The sequence below is a fragment of the Pseudoliparis swirei genome, chromosome 2 (genome assembly GCF_029220125.1).
Source record: "Pseudoliparis swirei isolate HS2019 ecotype Mariana Trench chromosome 2, NWPU_hadal_v1, whole genome shotgun sequence".
Lineage (NCBI taxonomy): Eukaryota > Metazoa > Chordata > Actinopteri > Perciformes > Liparidae > Pseudoliparis > Pseudoliparis swirei.
In genome coordinates, this window is record NC_079389.1 from 15,882,428 (window position 1) to 15,905,288 (window position 22,861).

Genomic DNA, 22,861 nt, shown 5'->3' on the forward strand with positions numbered 1-22,861 from the left:
CAGGAAGGATGATGAGAAGTATCCTTGGCAACCAGTTTTACCACAGGAGTTAGAAAGTGCCAGCTCATGACACCCTTTCATGAATTAGCTATATCCTCAACCATCATGAATTGAGAGTTGAGTTAATGTGTTCCCAATGATAGAAATATTAAGCACTGCATTCACTAAGTGAATGCGAAAAGAGTCCCTGAACTCCTATTATCAAGGAGAAAAATAAACTTTCAGACGCTCAAATTTACTTGTTTAAAGTTTGGAATAATAATCATCTTTATTAACTGGGCGTAGTTTTTGCACAGCTTTATATATTTTACAAATGTAATGCGGATATTGAATGTGTAGAATAAATCCCACAATCTTAATAATCCAAATAAAATGAGCGTGATCTAAATTAATTTTCATGATAATGAGGATACACATGAATTTATGAATTCTAAACCCAAGGGGAAAAGGAATCAGGTTGTGAAAGCATTATTAACTCTTACCTCGACAGTGAACTCCTTCATCGTCGCCTTCCTCACAGTCTCTAGCCCCGTTGCAGAGTTTATTGAAATGAATACATTTTTTTGTCCTGATGCACTGTATGTGATTGAGGGGGCATCTGATCACCAGCTCATGCGCACCTAAAGAAGACAAACGACAAAGTGTAATAAAACAACCTGTAGCGACATTTATTTGAACAATATCAGTTTAATGCAAAGCTAAACATGCTTGAACAAGGTTTTCTCGGCATATGACCATATGTGAAAAACATTTGCATATTTCATTGTCATTATCGTTTAATAAGGTCGTCAAAAAAAATATGCAGGAGGAAATTTGTTTGCCTGCAAAAAATACAAAGTGCTGATATTTCAAGACCCCTTTTTAAAGCAGCGGGCGAACCTATGCAAAAATATGTATAATTCACACAGCATTGTTCTTTGCACACAACAGATGTTTACCACGCTGCTCCGCAGACGCACTGGTGGAGTCCCATAACGAACTGCCCGACTCCCTGCCAGCCGGGCAAATAACGGAGAGCAGCTGTTTAAGGATTCATGAGGCACATAGGTGACCCTCATTCATGTGGCAGCCATAGGAGCATATAAAACACAGCTGACCAGTGCACCAGCACTGTAAATGTGTCACATCTCCACCTTAACTACATTGATATCAATTACCAATGTGCCGCTGCAGCCACTTAATGGGAAGATTTATCACCCATGCGATGGGTTCAGTCCGAATCCCCAGAGTCCCCCCTCCCCCTAGGAACTCACATCCACGCACACTTGGACCATCTTGACTGGGCAGTTACTTATTCAGAGCATCCATTTCTACTTTGTAAAGGCAAGAGATATGGCAATCAATGTGGCCATTACAAAGAGGACTGTCATCCACTGCTGATTTACAGACGGGATATGTAGAAGTAGTTGTGAGTCTGTATTGACACAATAATGACTCATCTTAGTTTCTCCTCCAAAGCATTTTCATTGCTTTGAAAGCGTTGTGGGAGAGGCTTCTTCCTTAATGAGTATCTCTTGGCCATCACTTCGAGACCCAGTGATTCACACCATTTCTCTGCCATATGTAGGTAAGTCAAATATCAGTGACCTTGTCTGAGACTTCATATTTCATCCACGAGCAAATTGGCAGCCTCATCTGCTGGGATCCAAATGTCTTTGAAACACTCTTTTCATTTAATAGCTGTGTTCTTTTCAGACATTTAATATAAAACTATTTTAAATCTAGAAAATAAAGTTCATAAGATAATAAATACAGTGCATGTTTATATAAATATGTAAAGGCTTATAAAGGGTTAACTAGCTTTCGCAATGACTTTTACTCTACTCAGTACAAAAATATCAAATGAGGATTCCATCTTCATCACGTCATCAATGGCCTTGGAAATGTTAAGTGTGTACAGTGTATTATTTACACACTTGTATGTCAGTTTTTTTACAATTTTTTTTATTTTTATAAAACTGCTGACATTCCACACATATTTGGAATAAAACTCAATACACGGTGGGTCTTGTGTTTAACTGATGTACATTTCAAAATACGTAGGAAACTTGTACTCACGAGACTAAAAGAAAGCACACAACATTTCCCCCAGTGCCACACAACAGTACATGTCCACTTGGAAAATGTGCTATTTAACACAGAGCTGTAAAGGTCTCTGACAACGTAACAGCGCTGTCAGCCTCTCCTCTTGCTATCTCGCCACATGGGTTCTAATCTAATGTGATAAGGGAAGGGATGGGGCCTGAATATTCAGTGGTTCTGATCTGTCATGCAGCAGTACACAGATGGTCTCTCAACAGCTGAGGTATTCAGAGCTTCTCTGTCAATTCCCAGACTTCTGTAGTGTGTTGGATGATGCCAAGAAGTCATCGAAACGGGGACGAGCACAACGCCACCCTCCATTCAAGCTTCTCTCCCCTCAGATTCCCAGATCCGAGGTGCTGAATGACGCTTTAAACAAACATGTGCAAACCCACCAAGGAGTTCATTATTCTGGTTGTTGAGACTGGCATCTGGTTGAGATCAGACCCACGCTAGAAATGAACAAACATCTGGACCTAGATAGCGTGATGCCTGGCCGTGGTGGAGATGTTGAAAGCCACACACGTGCGGCTTTGTATCTCTCGTCGTCATCAGCCTCCGGAGCTCCCAACGGGGTGGCGGGAGAGCCGGGATGAGATGCGGAGTGAGCTGAGCCAGCAAACTCTTGCCCATCTCAGCGGACCTCATTCGGGATGTCCAGATATTTGCGGGTGAATATGTCCAGCTCTTCTGCCGTTAAAGTCTCCGGACAGTCTGCCCAACTACATTCCCTGCCACACTGCCTGTCTTCTTATTTTTTTAAATCTATTTGGCGTAGTTGTAGACAGACAGATAGAACAAACTGAAGGTCCCAGTTTCATTAAGCAATTCCTGATGTACAAATATCCAATAACTTCAGATGAAAATTGCAAGGTTCCAGTAATGGTTTGATACATTAATAATGTCCAGAGAGGAAATGTGCAAACACATTTCAATATCAGTTTAATCATAACATATTGCTTGGAAAAGAAGGTCTTACCCATGTAAGCCAAGAAAAGATTTCAACGTGATGTGCTTTAGCAGGTAAAGCGTGAAACATTCAAGTCCATCATCAATATTTATTAACGCCTTATTACATTCCCATCTAGTCTAAATACTGCACACATATTGCTGGCACTGCTGCAGAAAAACCTATATTTGGATTGTAGTTGCACGGAATCATTTTCAGCATAGAATTAGAAGAAATTATGTAGATTGTAGGGTGTAATTAAAAATCATGCTGCTATATGTCTACTCTGAGGATTGAATCAGGAGGAATCTGCTGGGCAAACCTAATACCTTTCTTCATAAAAGTCAAAAGAGAGACTTTAGAGGGGAATTTGAATAGCTATGTTCATTATGATAATCATGTTAATCTGAACTATTGCCAGTTTGTGCGTCATAATAGCAATTGCATTTTCTTGGTTTGCAGTTTAAATGAATGATCAATTGAGCACTGTGCCTGCTCTGAGGCGATGTAGACTTCCCATAGCGGTGGTCAATCCCACAATTACACTGACATTGTTGTATGCACTCTCATTATTATTATTATGATGATGATATAACTCACTAATCTACTCATGAACATGATGACAGTGCAAAATCATTCCGGTGAATCTGAAGTGAAGCCAAAATGTCTGAAACAGCGGAGACAGCAGTAGCTTTCACTCGCTGCACTACTTTGCGTGTCGGACAGTAGCGTCCAACCGTTTAACAAATTGCCGCAGTGCTCAAAATACTAAATGCGCATTTGTGTGCGTAAAATTTGAGCTGAGCTTGTAATTCTCAGCTCTTGAGCGCCAATGCACAAAAAGACTCGGGACAATAGACGTGTTGTGTCTGCTAACATTCTCTAATCAACCGTGAGACGATTGACGCGTGTCCAACTCTCAACATCCAGACAAGACAGGGAAGCACTAAAAATGTATTTCAAATTGTAATATCAAATAAGTCTTTTTGAATATATGACCTCACCAAAGAAGTTTTACTTTGAGACAAAAAGTTTAAAATAAGTTTGCTGAAAGGGGCAATTAATTTCTACTCAAATTGTTCCTTTGGCCATATCAAATTTATTTTATAACAACATTAAGGCAGGAAAAAAACATTTGAATGTGTTTGCAGTGCATTATCATCAGGGCCCGGTATTTCAAAATGATCCCACAGGATTAATCCTCCTGGATTGGATTAAATTCTGATAGATCCCCAAAACTGGTATTTTAAAGCAGATCTGATCCTGAAGATTCAGATTTAGATTTGGTAATCCACTCCTGTTTTTAATCCAGATTAAACACTGCTGTTGAGTATTTCAAAACTTTAGTGGGAAAAAAAAATCAGGAATACCCTGATCCTACCTCAGAGGTGGATTTGAGGAAGATTACGTGTAAATAGACACTTCACTGCTGTTTGATCAATGTTTATTTTCTTTGCACGTTCCTTTCTTTTTCAGCAAAAATAGTGAAAAACTGAAGTTAAAAAAACATACGTCAACCAGTCAAATGTATTCATTAACATGCATTCAGCACACACACTTAGTTTTCATCGCCAAAGCTCAAAATGTTATGCCATTTGGAGCAGGTATGTGTTAACTGTCTTCTCTTTCCACAAGCATCCGTAAAGAAAAACAAATATTAAGATTCCAAGGCTGTCCCTTTTGTTGACAACTGTTCCAGAAAAAGATATGAACAACACATTCTAAAATATACACCCAATAACTTGCGAATAAATGCATTCAAATGTGTCAATAGCTCGCGTTAGCGCAAACTCAGCTTTATTTGACTTCGCCGAGCTCATCTTTCAATTTCGTGCTGATTTACGTAATTGTTGGACTCAATATAGTGATTGCCTTTCATCTATTCTTAGGACGCATCAACACTGACCAAAATTATAGTTACATTTAGAGACAATAGTAGTGCCAGCATCTTCTTTTTTCGGTAAATTGTTCGCTCTATTTCCTGTTACCGGTACCTGTCTGTGATCCAGGGGGCGGGACGGATTTGGACATCCCAATCTGCCGGTATCAAGATCATTCTCATACAATCCGGCAAAGTTTTGAAATACCAGGATAGATCAGGTTGATCCGTGGCTGAGGACAGGGGGATTTGCTTATCCGGATCATTCTGATCTGGATTACACGTTTTTAAATATTGGCCCCAGGATATGGCACCAATACACCAAATGGTGCAGTATTTTTATAGCCTTATATGCCAATGCAGATATACACTTGGTGGTTTTCGTGTTCCCTGTGTTTTGCCCATCCCCCCTCGGCATGTGTGTCCAGCCCATTTCCAATCTAGCTCCTCCACCCTCTCCCTCCGTGACAGAATAAACTCCATTTGTAGTCACACTCACAGATGAACGAAGCACCCTTCTTTAGGGACTGGGGTATAAATACCGGCTGCAAGCTTCAGGACAAACTTCTCTCTCTCAAACATGAAGAAAATTAATGAATATCAGGAATATAAATACTTTATAGATTATAGGAATGGGGTTACATCCGAGTGGTCATATATAACAGAGATAATATCAGAAAATATAAGCAAAACATGTACGAACATGTGCATTAAACTAGAATATAATGTCAATACTATATGTAACAAGAATATAATATAAATAAGAAATATGTAAATCATCTATGATTAAGTATGTATAAATACAAGAATGTTAAATGGAAATAAATAAGAATATTAGTTTGAATGTACCGTGTTGCACAGTTTATTTGTTGCAATAAATGATTGTGGTGTCATTGCATAGCATACTAAATGGTGAGGTTACAGTTGCTGTAAAAAATACTAAGTATATATTTCAAAAATACGTTGTCTTTTTGTGTGAATTTGATTGTAAAGTGTTCTGTAATTATATACAAGGGTGCATTTGATCTTAAATGAAATGCATTTACTTGAAGTAGTATACATGTCTGTCTGACATTGCGGGGGAGATCAGGATCGGGCTGCGTGTCGGCGGTGAGGGCACGACGCTCCTCTCCTGGATTCCAGTTGCCACTGATTACAAACACCTGCCTTCCATCAAACTCCTCGTTCTCTCGTTGTTGCGACTGCGATGGAATTTGACGTTCTTGTACGCAATCAGAGTTATTTCTATGTGCCGTTTGATTTACTTGAACTTCTTTCCTTGCGACTCCTCTACCTGCCAGCCTGCCCCAGCAGCTCGTTACCATAACCTTGAGCTATCGTACCCGCCGCGTTTTCCCTCTCATCAGCTGCTCAGCTCCTCTCAACCTTTCACCATCCTCATCAGCCTTGGTTCCCACACAACATCCTTTATTTTCTCCAAACGCTCAGCCTCTGTTTGCATTTGGGTGAGATGTACCTGGTACATAGAAGACTTGTTTATTCCCTGTACTGTAACAGTGTAGGCATTTTCTCACGATGAACACATGCAGTGATTATGACCGTTTGTGTAGTTTCGTTAGATCTCACATTTTAAAAAGTGAAAGTTATTCAACCATGTGTGAATGATATACTTTGCCAACACATACTGTTAACTACTGTAGTAATGAGTTGATCCAGAAGTGTTAACTTTCACAAAATTCATGGACCAGCAGTGTGTCTATCATATTTATTGAAAGTGTTCTGTACACATGACATCTACTGCTTCTGTCCATCCTGGAAAGGGATCCTCCTCTGTTGCTCTCCTGAAGGTTTCTTTCCTTGTTTTCCCTGTGAAAGTTTTGTCTTTGGGGGGGGGGGGGGGGTTTCCTGATCTGATGTGAGGTCCTGGGACAGGGATGTCGTATGTGTACAGATTGTAAAGCCCACTGTGGCAAATTATGTGGCAAATTCTTAAATTGTGATATTGGGCTTTATAAAATAAACTGAATTTAATTCAATATAACATTTTGTAAAACCAAACCATGACAGAAGTTAAATGAATCTCTGGGTTGATAAACCGCGTCACTGGTGTGGAAGAATACATTTAAAGTGAACAAGTCATATTTCAGTTATTCTGCTTGATTGCCTCCTTGTGTGTGTTAATGTGAGTAAAAGTATCAAGAAGCCACGGAAAACTGTGAACTCATCCTCTCTGTATGTCGTCTGTCTGCGGTGAAGTCATTGTTGTTTTCAGGCTTAAAGCTCGAGGATGTTTGGGTTATAAGATGTCACAGCTTCGTGATGTTGTGGCTTAATTTAAATAACTAATGGAAAGGTGTGATATATTTCTAACTTTCATGCAACAGCAGCGCTGTCGAGCCATCTTCCTCGTATCTTCCTCGTATCTCAGCTTGATCTGAGTACCTGGGCTGTTTGTAGCCGGCTCTTGGTTCACATTTAATAATAATAATAATAATAATCATTTATTTTATATAGCGCTTCTCTAGACACTCTAAGTCGCTTTACAGTACATTTCAAAGCCAAATAATCCTTGGACAAATTCCTGATATGTAGTGGTGCACTACTTACTGTATCTTGCTGCTGTCATGAACCGAGTGCATCAACCGAAATATGTGGAACTGACTTCCATGGCAACAAAATGAACCACGTTTCAGTAGGGCACACTTTGACAGTTATAAACTGAAATGTTCCCTAACATGCTCTGCTATTCAAAGACAATCATATGAAGGGCTATTGAAGTATTTTTCTGTGTGACCTTTACCTCCTTGCCATTTGAATGATGTACTCATGATGCCTTCAGACAAACCTTTCCACAAGCCGGAACTCTCGGGAATGAGACTCTACACAGACAGAGAAAGAAACTAACTGTATGACCACATGTTGTTCAATACATGTAGAGAAAGACGCGGATGCCATAAATGATTGACTAGGTACAGTGCTTGCCTCCTTCTTTAGCATCGACAGGGCAACAAACAATCAGTTGACTGACTCATCGCATGGTGCTGCTGAGAAGCAGTCAATGGCACAGCAGGCGCTGGACACCCTTTGGTGGGAAAACACGTTTTGATTTAGCATGTTTGTGAAAACACATGGTCAGCATTTGGTGATGCTCTGCCAGGGCAGCTTTACACCTTCAGTCTGGTCTTCTGCACACACAACACGTGCTGACTTGGACCGTGGCCAAACTGACAATTAAGAACATTCAATGTGCCATTCTGCACGTTGAGGATCATTGTGTTTCTGTATTGTACTGCATTGGCTTGGTGTACCATACAGTGTTGACCACTGCCGCCATAAATGTTAATACCCTTAATGGGTAAAACAAAGAATAATTTCCCATCCAATTTGCTAGCAGTGTTGGTCTAGTCACTTGAAAAACAATTACTTTACCAATATTTTATTGGAAAGGTAATGGCATTGCTTCACTAATAACTGAACAGTAGTAGGTAATTTAGTTTGCAATAGCTTGTGTTCCTCTGCACCCTTAAAAGCTTTTAAAGGCATGTGGGGAGAGATTATCCCATCCTTACATGTTGTATTTCATTGTTATGATTACCCATGTTTGGCAAAATGTAAACAAAAGAATATGGATATAACTGTGTATGGGTGCCCATCTCCCTGAGGACATCAGACTGGCAAACTCTTCATCCTCTTTTAAATCCTTTTAAAAAACATATTTGGACAACTATAAATAATATGTATATATATTATTATAAATAAACATTATTCAGAGGGATCAATGCCTGCATTTTCATGTGTATCTGTCACATCTTAAAATCCATTTTCTCAACTTTGATTGTGTTATTTATTATTGTAGATTGTTTTTAATTAGTATTGTACTTCTTCTCAGATGTTGACTATATGTAACACTATTATTATCATTATTATGACAATATATTGCATCAATATGATCAAGTCAAGAAAAGGCTAAACGTATTGGATAAGATTACTGTTATGTCTTTTTTTGTGTCAACCCTGTTTAATATAGTCATATAAGACAATTTTATTAAAAGCAGGCGACTGGGTGAATATACCACTATGTTATTGCATAATATCAGATTTGCATTGTAAGTGCATTCCATCTTAATGACAGCATCCAAAGTTACTAATTTAAGAAATTACAGATTCGCCTTTTTCTCTTGATGTAAAACCTGAACCTTTAGTCCCACTCTGTGGCATTACATTTAAAAATGAGTGGTTTGTCCTTGCATAATAAATTGTACCCATCCAAATTGATCCGCTAACTTCGAAATGCACATCAGCATTATTTGCTACATGTCATACACACCGTTTGCAGTAAATAAATGCTGAGCAAAATCATGAAGAAAAAAAATAATAATCATAATAATTCAAAGAGCCCCTGCGACTCCGAATGTATTGTGTGCAGTAGCCTATTATTTCCTGTAAATTATGCTGAGTATTCGATCAAATCAATACAAAAGAGAGAAGAATCTCGCAACTGTTCAGTGGAATGAAGCCAGGTGTGGGCAGCCGTGACATCCTGGCTCTACTGTATAATAACAAATCAATACTTCAGTCCACAGAGAGGAATGATTCGCCTCGGGACAATGTAAAGCTGCACTTCAGAAACACCAGCAAAAAGGGCAATTTATCAGTATTTGGAAAACAACGACATAATTAGTCAATAGAGATACTTTTGTGACCGACCATTATGCAAATGTTCTAATCTAATTGTTCTGGGGCCTGCTTCAAATGAATAATACATACAGTATATTGTAGTCAGAGAGGCTAAAACCAATATTCACAGAGAGGAATGATCTCATTAGGAGGATAATTTACAGTGTTGTGTTAAATCTTGGCATTCTTTTATCACAAACAAAATAGACAATTGTCATGAAGTCATCTAAATGTAAGCAGCACTTGGGGGCAGGTGAACAAGCGTTAACCACAATATTGACATTATTATGCACTAGTTGCCATTTACGTCAAAGATTATTTCATCTTTTAGCTCCGTTTTGGTCTCCAACAACTCCTGAGGGAGGTATTTGGCTCTTTAATCGCTAAATGCTCCACTTAATTTTTGTAAACAGTATTCCTACTCTGCTTACGAATTTTGTATATGGATGAGGAAGCGAACTCTCCACGTCTTTCAAATAAAATGGAGGTGCAGTTATGTCCTCCTGTAGCTCTGGATTTTTCTATTTAGTTTCAATATTTTCAGTGAAAAACCTTGAACTTTGCTTTCACGCCATGTTATGAGTCTCGGGGCTCAAACTATAGTGTAAATCAATTGAATATAAACAAATAAATAAGTTGTTTTCGTCTTGAAGGCATCTTTCATGGTTAGAGTGTACTTCACACAGCAAGTGGGAGGACTTGTATTTTACTCTAAATATTATCTGGCACTAACCCAGCTCCCTTAAAATAATTATAGGTCTCTGACTATGTTTATAGAGAACGGCCATGAGAGAAGGCATTTCACTATCCATAGAATACCCATTAGTTATGATTAATAAATAAATAAATAAAAGGCCAATGCTACTGATTCATGCTCATTAAGAGTCAAGTCCCGGCGACTGTAAAACTGAGATGAGCAGCACTCATCTTAGTGTTGTTAGAGGCAATTAATGTCATTGGGTGTCATGGCAAATATGTGCCACTGGGTGTGCTCTTGAGTTAATGCCGACATCGTAGCAATGCTTTATTTGCTGCTGCAGCAGCGGGGAAATAATGTCAACTTTGGTATTTCAATGTCACACTGGGTCTGTGATGGCAAGTATGTCAAGTTTTAAAATATGCTCTATTTTCTTTGGGTCTTCAGGTGACACACTGGAACGCTGTCCTTTATAATCCTCTTACGAGGATGATGTACAAGAGGGAAAATGTTTAGCTGTTGGGATGGGGGCTGTGAGAGCAAAGACAAAGCCTGGATGTGCTCCTCCCAGTGGATCACTTCTGACATGGATGAGGCATGGCGGAGTGGCACGATCGTCACCAGGCAACGACGATCCTTCTCACACTGATGGTTCCACCAAAAGAAAATGTGCCACGCTGCAGAGGCAGAGCGATGCAGCAAGCACAGAACTGAATATGATTAGATTACATGTGAAGAGCAAAGAGGATGACTTTTCTTTTATGCAACGATCACATTTTTGACAGAATCGTAGAGATTGCTACGCCGCCTTCATGGTAAGGAATGTTTCCAAGCCCACGGACACACAAGTACACAACATATTTGTTGTGTCTGTTCCCCGCCTACTGAAACGACTGGTGGAACAGATGGCACATGCTAGGGGAAGTGTACATAAGTTCTGTTCCAAATGTCGAGAGGAAGAGGGAGAGAAACAGAAAATTAAAAGTCTTATTTCAAAGCCTGCTGCAAAAAAAAGAACAAATAGCCGATTGCGTTGCCTGCAAGTAAGAAATGTGTAGCAGGTTAAACAGGTTGACAGCGAAGGACAATGTGGTGATCTTAAATCAGGTGTCAGACTGAACGCGATATCAAATTACACGACACATTAAATGTTGTAGAGTGTTATAACATAGACTGCAAGCTTGCTAATAACTTTGACAGAAGACAGCAATGTGAAATTAGATTCATGCAAATTAAAAATGACTTATAGACCTTGAAAGAGTCTTGTACTGTCAGTGAATACCCAATTTTCCAAAGTGATGGTTGACGGTATATGATGATATGATATGGCATGTGTTAGGTTTCCTTTTTTTTGATGAGTCAACAGAAGGGTTACGTGTCAGCAGAGAAGGAGAGATGGCGAGGAGCGAAAAAGAGGAGCGAAAATAAACCTTCCATAATGCAAAAGGCCCGTCCTTCAGCCCAATAACAAGGTGTTACGCTACATTACCTTCAACCGACTGCCGCCAATTCTCATGGGAACCAAATACATTTGTGATACATTTATTACAATTTGGAAGTTGCCAGATAAAATACACAGCAGGATTGTCATATTCAGCCTGAAGTACACAAACTGTGGTCATCATCTGGATCGAGGAGTTTTAACTTCGGAATGTTGTACTTCAGGATTGGGTTTAGCAATATATATTTTTTTTTTATTTTTATTTTGTATTATATTATATATATTGTTTAGCCATTCGAGGTCAGAAAAACAAACTTTTTACACAAAATTGGGATATGATAATCAAATACATGTGTCAATAAGTAAAGCTTTTTACACATGCGGAATCAGCAAACATGGAGCAAGGTAGCATTCAGGGACAGGAAACCATATCTTGATTACAGACACTGTGAACGCATTAGATGTATAAAACAAGTGTCAAGACAAAACGGTGCACCTTAATATATTGAGCAGCATAACCATGAGATAAATGAAATAGAACATTTAATTGAATTGAATAGATACGCTGCATCCCTGTGCTGGGCCCTACTGCATATGTTCAAACTCTCTGTAGGATACTGATGAACTCAGTATGGAGAATCGGAGGATTTTAGAGGAAGGCACGCTGAGACGTGCCCTCCTTTGTCTCCAAAGGGGAATAAATGCAAGAACCCCAGAGAGAGCCTTTCTTTGAACAGTTCTCATCCCCCGTGCCTCGAGGACACCAAGATCAACATCGGTGTTGATTGGGTCGAGCCGAGCTCTAGCCATAAAACACCGCTTGTGTGACCATGTTTTTTAAGTCAGCCACTGACCCCTTTTATTTGTCTTTTCCTCTGGGAGTGACAATTCAATCAAAGGACTCACTGGTCTCCCCGTCCCCCAGATTCACAGAGCTCCTCATGGCAGCACTACAGAGACAAGCCAAAAGTCCATGAAATCCCCTTCTGTAGGATTCATGAAGGATTAAAGTTCTACGAGAGTGATTGCGTGTGTGTGGCATAAATGCAGGGAGAGAGCCGCATGCCGACAGTCATTAGCACCGACAGATTTTTTTTCAAGAAATGAACTGGAGGAGATATTTACAGAAAGTGAATTATGGCCGTCCCACTTTATCTCCAATGCACAGCAAACAGCAGATCGGTGAGTCCCCAGACAGCCCTGACATTCAGACGTCCTTGTAAGTACGATACACAAACTACGAATATGATACGAGGCAATTTCTCAATCTTTCCACTTTAACTGTCACCACAAAAGATGCTGTCTGGCCCCATAACACAACAACGGTTTGACTGTTCTTTTTTTTGCTGTGAGAATGTGTTTGCTTGAACTATGCACAGGTTGAATAACAGTCGTCAGCTGTCCAGTCCCACGAGGCCCGTGGCTGAACGGCTGAACGGATAAACCGCTGCCTCCTTCTCGGCTCTGGGTATTGTTATCCAAGGCCATCTTCCCTTCCCACATTCCCACAGGCCTTGAAGATGCAGCGATTACATCTCCCTGACCGAGCCAGTACAGGGAACTGGGAGGCCATCAGAGGCACTCTTTTCTGTTTTACTTATAGACAGAAGGGTAATGTAAGAAACCTACTTTTTTCTTAAGATAATACATTTCTTTGACATCGAAGTAGTAAAGGCATTACACCTTTACTTTCTTAGCTTGTATTGTAATCCTCTATGGCTATAGTCAGTGCATATCATCCTATATAAAGGATCTTATTTTCACAGGTTATTGCAGCCCTTGCTATCATTCAAGAAGGCAGAATAGATTCAAATCATGTCTCCTGTTTGCAGGACAAAGCTGATCTCATTCCCCTTTCTACCAATATATAATCCATGATAATAAACTCTGCCAAATTCCTTAGATGTATATGCAGGGTCTTCATTCTGCAGGCATTGTAAATAAAAATGGAGGCAGCATTAATCAAAGTGGAAATGAATTGCCTTCTGGAGATTATATGACTTGGCCACAGCAACCATGAAGAGTTTATAGTATATCTATTATATTTAAAGTGTGTATCACCAAGGGGGAGTGACAGATCAAAGGTCAGAGAGAAAGCAATCAGAAAAGATATCAGAAATATGCTGGGAACCGCTAACGAGGACCCGTAGACCCAAATCTGCAAACAGTAGAAATAAGTCTGACATTTACTTTGAATGTAACACCTCAGCATAACTCACCCTTGTCTTTCAGGTTCAAACTGTCCTATATACGGATGAACTTCAGCCATGAAGTTGGGGGATGCAAATAATAATAATAATAATCATAAATAAATGTAAACACAACTGGATAGAGGTTTTTACCATTCCACTTCTTTGAAAGCTCATACCTTAAGTTTATAATACAGACACAAGCCCAAGCTAAGAATACCCTGATTAATATCTTCAAACAATTTGCACAGGCCGATTGTGAAAATTGTGTGGCTTGATAAAAAAATAAAAAGCACTTGCTCCTCTGAACACTCTTGGACAGTCTGTCATTGGAAAACAATCTGGCACACTTCACAATCCCAACAGAAGAAAATTAAGCATTCAATAAGAGAAACACCCGATAGTAAAGGTGAACGGCTATGCGTAAAACTTGCAGCAACACAAAAATCTCAAGGGGAAAGATGCAACAGATACACAACATCTACTTTTGAAGTCTTGAGGAAAGCAAATACATTCCGCCATCTCTTTTCTATATCTCCTGACTCATAGCTAAGGCCAAGATATAGCCGCATCTACCATCAGGTGAATATGTATTAAAGTCGGGAAATAATTGCAAGAAATAACTTTATTTTGGTGAGGAAAATATATTTTACATTTAAATGTACCCTGTGCTAACCTCACTGAAACAGATGGAAATGTGAAAAAATGGAAATGAAGGAGATACGGAACAAAAATGAGAGAAAAGGAATGAGAAGAGGTGTGACAGGTGATGGGATTAGGATTAGCAGTATTTCTCTGTGCTGTTTGGCACAAACCCAAACTCCCAAAATCCAGTTCAAAAAATTTAATTACCACAGAGACCTAATATATGAACTCTTGCAAAACACATTAATACTTTTTGTGCAATGTGGTCAATGTATGCCAAGATGTCACTACCAGAACTATGAGGTCCTAACTACTGCCAATAACTCACACTGATGAGGAACCTGGAGTGAATGTTAATATTCTGGTTTTGAAGTCCTGTCTGTGATACACTGTGTGACAGTGACAGTCTCATTGGGATTTAAAGAGGCTAATCCAGCTCATAATAACGTGAAATGAGTCTTCTGTTCATCCATTAAAGAACATCTATCCCAGATGTGTGTGAATAATACCCAAGAGCATGCATGCGTCGGCCTGTTCTGATGTGAAAGACAAATGAAGGTTTACATGACTGCAGTCAGGTCTGACTGCAGTCATGTAAACCTTCATGTGTTACCGATTTCTCGCAGCATCATACATCATTTGCACTTAATACATAATACAGCACTCCCAATAAAATCCCATTTTCAACCACACTTACAATCTTTTGCTGAGCTGTTTTTTTTGCTTTCCTGCCCTTGGAGGTAAATAGTCAAAGCAAAATGTAAAAGAGTAATAAAAAGCCAAGACAGAACACCATGGCAACATGCACTTAGTACCAAAATGCCTTTCACGGTTTTAGCTGCTCAACTATAATACAAGTTGGCCAATTGCAGGATCAAGTGCTGGAGTTTATACAGGACTGTCTCAGAAAATTAGAATATTGTGATAAAGTTCTTTATTTTCTGTAATGCAATTCAAAAAACAAAAATGTCATGCATTCTGGATTCATTACAAATCAACTGAAATATTGCAAGCCTTTTATTCTTTTAATATTGCTGATTATGGCTTACAGCTTAAGAAAACTCAAATATCCTATCTCTAAATATTAGAATATCATGAAAAAGTATACTAGTAGGGTATTAAACAAATCACTTGAATCGTCTAATTAACTCACAACACCTGCAAGGGTTTCCTGAGCCTTGAAAACACTCAGCTTGGTTCAGTAAACTAAATCACAAGTATGGGAAGACTGCTGATCTGACTGCTGTCCAGAGGACCATCATTGACACCTCCATCAGGAGGGTAAGACACAAAAAGAGAGGCGCAAAATCCAAGTTGCTTGAAATCCAGTGTGAAGTTCCCACAGTCAGTGATGGTTTGGGGAGCCATGTCAGCTGCTGGTGTTGGTCCACTGTGTTTCATCAAGTCCAGAGTAAATGCAGCTGTGTACCAAGAGATTTTAGAGCACTACATGCTTCCGTCTGCTGAAAAGCTCTATGGAGATGAGGATTTCATTTTCCAGCATGATCTGGCACCTGCCCACAGTGCCAAAACCACCAGTAACTGGTGTACTGACCATGGCATTACTGTCCTCGATTGGCCTGCCAATTCCCCTGACCTGAACCCCATAGAGAATTTGTGGGGTATTATGAAGAAGAAGCTGAAAGACACCAGACCCAACAATGCAAATGAGCTAAAGGCCGCTATTGAAGCATCCTGGGCATCCATAAACCCTCAGCAATGCCACAGGCTGATTGCCTCCATGCCACGCCACATTGATGCAGTAATCCGTGCAAAAGGATTCCCAACCAAGTACTGAGTGCATTAATGGACATTTTCAAATGTTTGATTTTGTTTTGCTGTTATAAATCTTTTTTTTTACTTGGTCTGAGGAAATATTCTAATTTTATGAGATAGGATTTTAGAGTTTTCTTAAGCTGTAAGCCATAATCAGCAATATTAAAAGAATAAAAGGCTTGCAATATTTCAGTTGATTTGTAATGAATCCAGAATGCATGACATATTTGTTTTTTTAATTGCATTACAGAAAATAAAGAACTTTATCACAATATTCTAATTTTCTGAGACAGTCCTGTATGTGTGAGCCAAGCAGTCAGTCCCGGTTTTAATGAGTTCAATACACTGGAAAGGAGGCACGCCCCATTTTGTTGCACTGAAAAATGTATCAGGTGTCACTGGTGGCAGTAAGACAATAAGCAATTCAATCGTTAAGCCAACAGTCATGTAAACGTGGATAAAACAGGCTTCCCATTTATAACCACTACATACGTACAAAGACGGGGCCTGAAAGAGTCGTACGGCACTTCCCACCCGAGAGTGAAGACCTGTAAAAACAAACTTGATGGAAAAATATGCACGTCTGTACGGAAACTCTGATCCGTGTGTACCAAGCTATGGAGGAGGGGAAACTGCCGACGGAGATGGTGAGTTGGTGAACTGAAATGTGAAAGGCATCATTCATATTGCCAGCATTTGTACTGCGCTTGAGCTCGTGAGTAGTGAGACATAACAATGTTACATGAGCACCATTACATTGTAAAATACATAAACAAACTCAAAAATAAAATCTAATTGTGGTCAATATTTCACCAGCGCTGTCTCACCGTCACATTAACAAGATTAAGTCTGCACTTATGGATTGTGTAAATTATTGAAGTCTGCCACATTAATTACACTCCACATCATCAGGACCAATAAACCTGTTTCTGATTCTGATTCTGATTCTGATCAGGACGAGTGCCAATCATAGTGCCGGCCAATTTAACCAGAACAAAACTAAAGTGAATAAATAAATTGTGTTAACCCGTCAAACTTCCATTTTCAAATGATATCCAGGGAGAGTGATACACTGATTGACACGATCATTTTGGCAAGGTGTGAAGCAATCAGTCCGACACAAAATGAATACTGTGCTGACACCTGTATGTAATGCTGCGACATGGATGCACCGGCATTGTGAGGACTACGTGAATGGAAGAATAAGAGGGTAACGAGTATTCGGGGACCACCTCATCCACAAGCTTCTGTGTCATAAAAATAATGTTCCTGGTCTCCGTGGTTGAATAGCAGGCTGATTTCTGGGCAAACACTCACAAGGTGCTTTGCATTGACCATTTAGGGTTGAATGTGGGGGTGTAGAGGGCAGGATACGAGGCATGATGGACAAATAGTTCCTCATTTTTACAAACGCAAACATTTAGTGAGGAACCTATGGTCTGTTTATTAAATGCGCCCCCAGCTGATTGTATAAGATGTTTTTTTCGGGGTCAAAACATAACATCAGTGACTTGCTGAACACCTTGTGACAGAAAGATTAGCATTGAAGTGTTAATGAGAGAAGTGGGTTCCTACTGGAACACCACTTAAAACCTGTTCACACAAGCGCTTACACCAGGGCTATTCAACTTGGTAGAATAAGAAAATCAAAGAAAAAAGGGTGGGGGTGGGGGGCCGATTAAGATTGATCAAATAATGGCTAAAATTAAAAACAGTAATGTATATTTCCACAGGTAAACAGTCACACAAAAAATGCGTGGTGTGTGTGCAAAAAGTTAAAGTACAAGCATCACTATATAAACATTTTTCAAGTGTAAATATCCGGCTCAAAGGTAAGTTGTTTCATCAGATCTTCAACCAAACTGTTCCCCAAAACATAAGAAATGTGACTTAATGGATCAATATAATAATATACACTTTTACTAATCCCCAAGGGAAATTAGTTCTCTGCATTTTAACCCATCCTTAGTTATTAAGCAGGTGGGGCCGTGTGAGCAAGCAAAGCTGGGGGGGGGTGCCCTGCTCAAGGACAAACTTGCTTTCAAAAAGGGGGAGAGGGGAGGCACACAACCACAACACACTTGTGAAAGCCGCCCTACGGCCCACTGAGCTACAGCCGCCAATTTATAAATGATTTGGGGCTGGCTGCAACTAATATCTGGTGGCTTGCGCGCACTTTGCTTTGGACTCTTTTGCGAATTGAAAATCGATCAACCAGGTTGGTTTTCTTTTTTTTTATTTTTCGAAAATTTATTTCTTCATACGTGTCTTATACAATCGCTACTCACTCAATTATACAATCGTGGCTTCAAGATCATAAGGAACGAAGCGGTGAAGAATAATTCTGTTGATGTTGATAGAGCCCCGCAGATGTGACAGAGCCCCGCTTGAGAGAGCCCCTGGAGAGAAACGCACGCAACAAAACCAAGGAAACCAATAGGTTTGTTTGAAGGTAACAAAACAATAACGGCCAACACCAACAGGTTTGGTAACAACGCAGGTAAACCACAGGTTTGTACAGAAAAACAGTACCAATCAGATGTCCAGTGTTAGATGTATAAATGTATAAAATTTGTCATTTATTTTTTTCTTTATTTTTCTTACCTTTGCAGTTGCAGCTTTTCAGGCGTGCAGGCCATCTCAAAACTCAAGCCCCTAGTTGAATAGGCCTGGCTTACACCATAAAAATGAAGCGATGTGGCAAATTCCACGTGACAGGTTTGCGTTAGAGAGATATGAATGGAATGAGAGACTTACAAGTTTTGTCAGTTTCGTCTGAGTCGTCGGGGCAATCGGGCTCGTCATCACAGAGCCAGGCCTCAGGGATGCAGGTGTCCTGGTCGTGACAGTGAAACTCCCCAACGTCACACAAGATGGCTTCTGGGTGGCGTGAGGAGAGGGTGGAGAAAGAGACAGAGAAGATGTCGCATGAGGTGATGAGAGTGAACAGGTTGATCGCATGTTTCCCCAGAAAACATGCGCGTACACTTAACCGTGAGTCTGAGTGGGGAGGAACTTTCTGTAGAGCCACATGCAGTAAATGGTTTTGGTGAGGAGGCATTGATGTAAGAAAAATGACCACTATTATATTATATGATACATGGAAACAGGAATCTGAACGACACAAGCCAATGCTCGCAGCTCAGCCGTGTCAGTACATTTTTAAAAGTCGACAATCAAAGAGGACTGTTTGTCCTTTTTGTCAGTGGTATGTTTTTTTACAAAACCACAAAGAGGAGGCCATGCTTTCTCTTCCCAGCAAGTTGAAAACGCTCCCAAAATAGGCGGACATAGTTGCTGCCCAGACGTTGGGATTTTGACAGCCACTCTCCTCCTCCAACAATGACATGACGTCCTCTGCGCCTCGGCAAACTATTACAAAGCAGTTTGGCAAGTTTGTTCTTATCTTTTTGCCTCCGTGGTGTTACGCTTTCATTGATGGCGGGACTGGGGGGAGTTCAATGGAAGCCCAGTCAACTAAAAAGTCATCATTGCCTTTCAATACAGCAAGCATCCGTCAAAGTGTTGACATGTTTCCTGCCGGTCGCTGTCAGAGACTCAGCTCGATCACTCTGCAAAATGACACCAGCTTTTGCTGAAGATTTGACGCCACAAAGTGACCCACGGCTGCTTCTCCTCCGCGACGAGCAAAAATGGTAATGTTTTTCTAAGCTTAACCCACAGACAATCAGACGCAACCCATACTCGCTCTCTCCATCTCCATCTTGTTCCCAGTGTGTTCCTAAGCCATTAGTGGTGGGTGTGGAGGAAGTGGGAGATCAGGTCTGCAGCGTTTAAACGGTGAGAGTGATAATTCAACGCACCGCTGCTTGCTGCCCCGGCACCCTCCAGCAAATTCACTCCCCAGACAAATCGGAAAAGGTCAAAGCAAACATCTCATCTATTCTGCCTCTCTTATTCCCACTGATGCAATGCATCTGAAATCTTACAATTTATACAAGGTCTCTTTTGAAATATTCAAAGCCCTCTTTTTTTCTGGATTTAAAATAGGGGCACACCAAAGAAAATAGAAAAAGAAAAAAGTATTAAAAGCATGTGATGTTGAGCGGGGAAAGGGGTGCCTCAAGGTAGGCCGACAACGCATGAGGAATAGGCTTGTGATCATTATTTTGCTTCTTAATAGCACCAACATATTGAATGGATCTAGATAAATATTTCTCAAAACACTGTTGACTTCATATCACAGGTTGTTTTTATGCTAACCCTTGTCTCCAGGCAAATACGCTTCACTTAACCATCATCAAGCAACATCGTAGTTTGATCTAGAAACTACTGTTCAGTCTAAACACTGGCCCTTTTCTAACAACATAGCGTCTGGAGCGCATACCAAATGAACTGCATATGAGCGGATGAATATGGCGCTGAAGTTATTTACATTTTCTTTTAAAAAATAGCACAGCGTCTGTCGGGTCATGCTGGGCTTGAGGTTGGCGGAGGCATGCTCAGCTTCCTGAAGTCTCTAAAGGGATATCTCCCAGCCTTAAAAGCTGAATTGATTTCCATTGTAAAGCAGAGAGTCGGTGGCGGCAGGGACATTTTCTCATCTGGCAATGGAAGCCATGAAAGAAACTGCCCCTGGACCTCGGAGCAGCAGTTACCTATTGATGTTCTACCTCCTTTCATGCCATTTCACCTTGAACGCTAAAGGGCCAAGTACGAGGCAACCAAATGACCTCTTATGTCAATTCATCATTCACTGGGGCTCCTCCAAACAGCCTCTTCTTGACACAGCTGTCGGGGGACAACAAAAACACACACACACACACAATTACACACAACTGAGGGAAAGTAATTGGTCCATTGTTCTTTTTAGGGCTGCAAATAACGATTATTGTAATAATCGAGTAATCTGTCTATTATTTTTTTGATTAATCCGTGAATCGGATGAAAAAAACACATTAATTTCCTACCCTTTATTCAAAAACAGAACTGACAACGCTTTACTCACGTTATGGTTCATTTGGGCTGAGAGGGGGCGGGGCTTATCTCGTTGCTTTGCTCTGTGGAAAAGGTTATTATTTCCGCCATCCGCCACGGAAGAACTAACCACTAGTTCTGCTTTGTACTTGTTGTGGACATCCCACAAACGTCGGAACATCTAACGCCCTCGTGTGTTCATAACATCACCCATCGGCTCACACAGCTCCGTGACTTTCACCGACTACGTTTGAATAACTTTAGCTGACAGCGCTAGTAGCAGCAGCCAGTTAGATTCACCTACGTCATGACGTCGGTGATGACGGGCGGAGCGCCTCAGCGCTGATTGGCTATCGCGACGCAGCATTATGGTCTTCCTACCCTCTGCTCTTTGTTGTGTTGCTACGATCTGCGCTCAACTTTTGTTTGTTGTACTCAAACATCTCCGCGACTTATTGAGTGGCGTAAAAATCACGCGAGACAACAAATCGATAATGGGATTCGTTGCCAACTATTCTAATAATTGTTTTTTTATCCATTTTATCGATTGGTTGTTGCAGCCCTAGTTATTTTATCTCTCTTCCACACACCGCTGTGTTTGCACGAGAATGCTTCATCATGGTGTATCATTGCACAGCATTGTTTCGTGGACTGATAATTGTGTACAAATATGAAATGAGTGCCGATGGCTGGAATAGCAAAGTCAAAACAAACACAAAAGACCCAAAAAAACAGCATCCGCCTTCTGTGAGGGGGTAAAAAAAACCTGATACCATTACCATAACAGTGGGAAATACACTGTGGCACTCAGCCGGGCACATCATCATGAGCTTCATTCCTGACACCCAACAGCCAACACTGGCACAACATTGCGGCTCATTAAAGCCATTGAGCCTTTGAAATGTGCCAGATTTATAGAGGAACAAAGAGTTATTTGGAGGCAGGGGAACGGGAAAGATGGTTTCCTGAAGGAGGACCAGCCAGCTTTTCTTGCAGCACATATTTTGATCAAGTTTGTTTCGCTTGATATCAGCTGTGAATTTGGTATTATTAACCCAATTACTCGACACATCCGTTATAGATCTCTTCATCTCACATTTTGCTATCTAGCATCTACTCTCCTATTTGCTCAGTCTTATTAAACTCTGAACTACATGAGAGTTTAGGTTTTCATGTATCTTTCTAAGCAATGTTATATTCCAACGTGGTAAGCTACGAACCACGAAGGCATTACAATTAGGGTTGGGTACTACCCGGACCGAAACGCAACGCACATTCCGGTGCTTCCTTTCGGTGCCTGAGCCGATTGAAATTGAAAACAAAATATATTTTTAACTTCTCTGGTGACTCCGCCCTGTCAGCAGGCTACGATAGCCAATCATTTAACTTTGAAAGCAGAGGCATGCACCGGGTGTGACTGTGTGAGCCCGGAGCACATGAGCGGTCAGGCTGGGTGCGATGGGGAGACCGTCACCGGTCCCCCTGAACACGTGGAGCCCGATGATGACAAGAGAAGCCGTAACTCAGATTAGTACCGTAACGTTGATTGCAAGTCTTGCATTCATAAAAGTAGGTCAACAAATAATAAATTAGCCATTATAAGCATGTTTAAGCTAGCTCGTAGCTA

The 22,861-nt window shown here is 40.5% G+C and overlaps 1 protein-coding gene across 1 annotated transcript in view; it reads right to left on the reverse strand.

The window, feature by feature from the left end:
* The window catches only part of lrp1bb (low density lipoprotein receptor-related protein 1Bb), a 237,367-nt gene that overhangs the window by 149,025 nt on the left and 65,481 nt on the right, over window positions 1-22,861 (reverse strand). The window contains exons 2-3 of the mRNA XM_056434519.1: window positions 19,054-19,176; window positions 483-620 (exon numbers count right to left, since the gene is read on the reverse strand). Of these exons, the coding sequence (XP_056290494.1) occupies window positions 483-620; window positions 19,054-19,176 (261 nt within the window). The remainder of the gene's footprint in view (window positions 1-482; window positions 621-19,053; window positions 19,177-22,861) is intronic.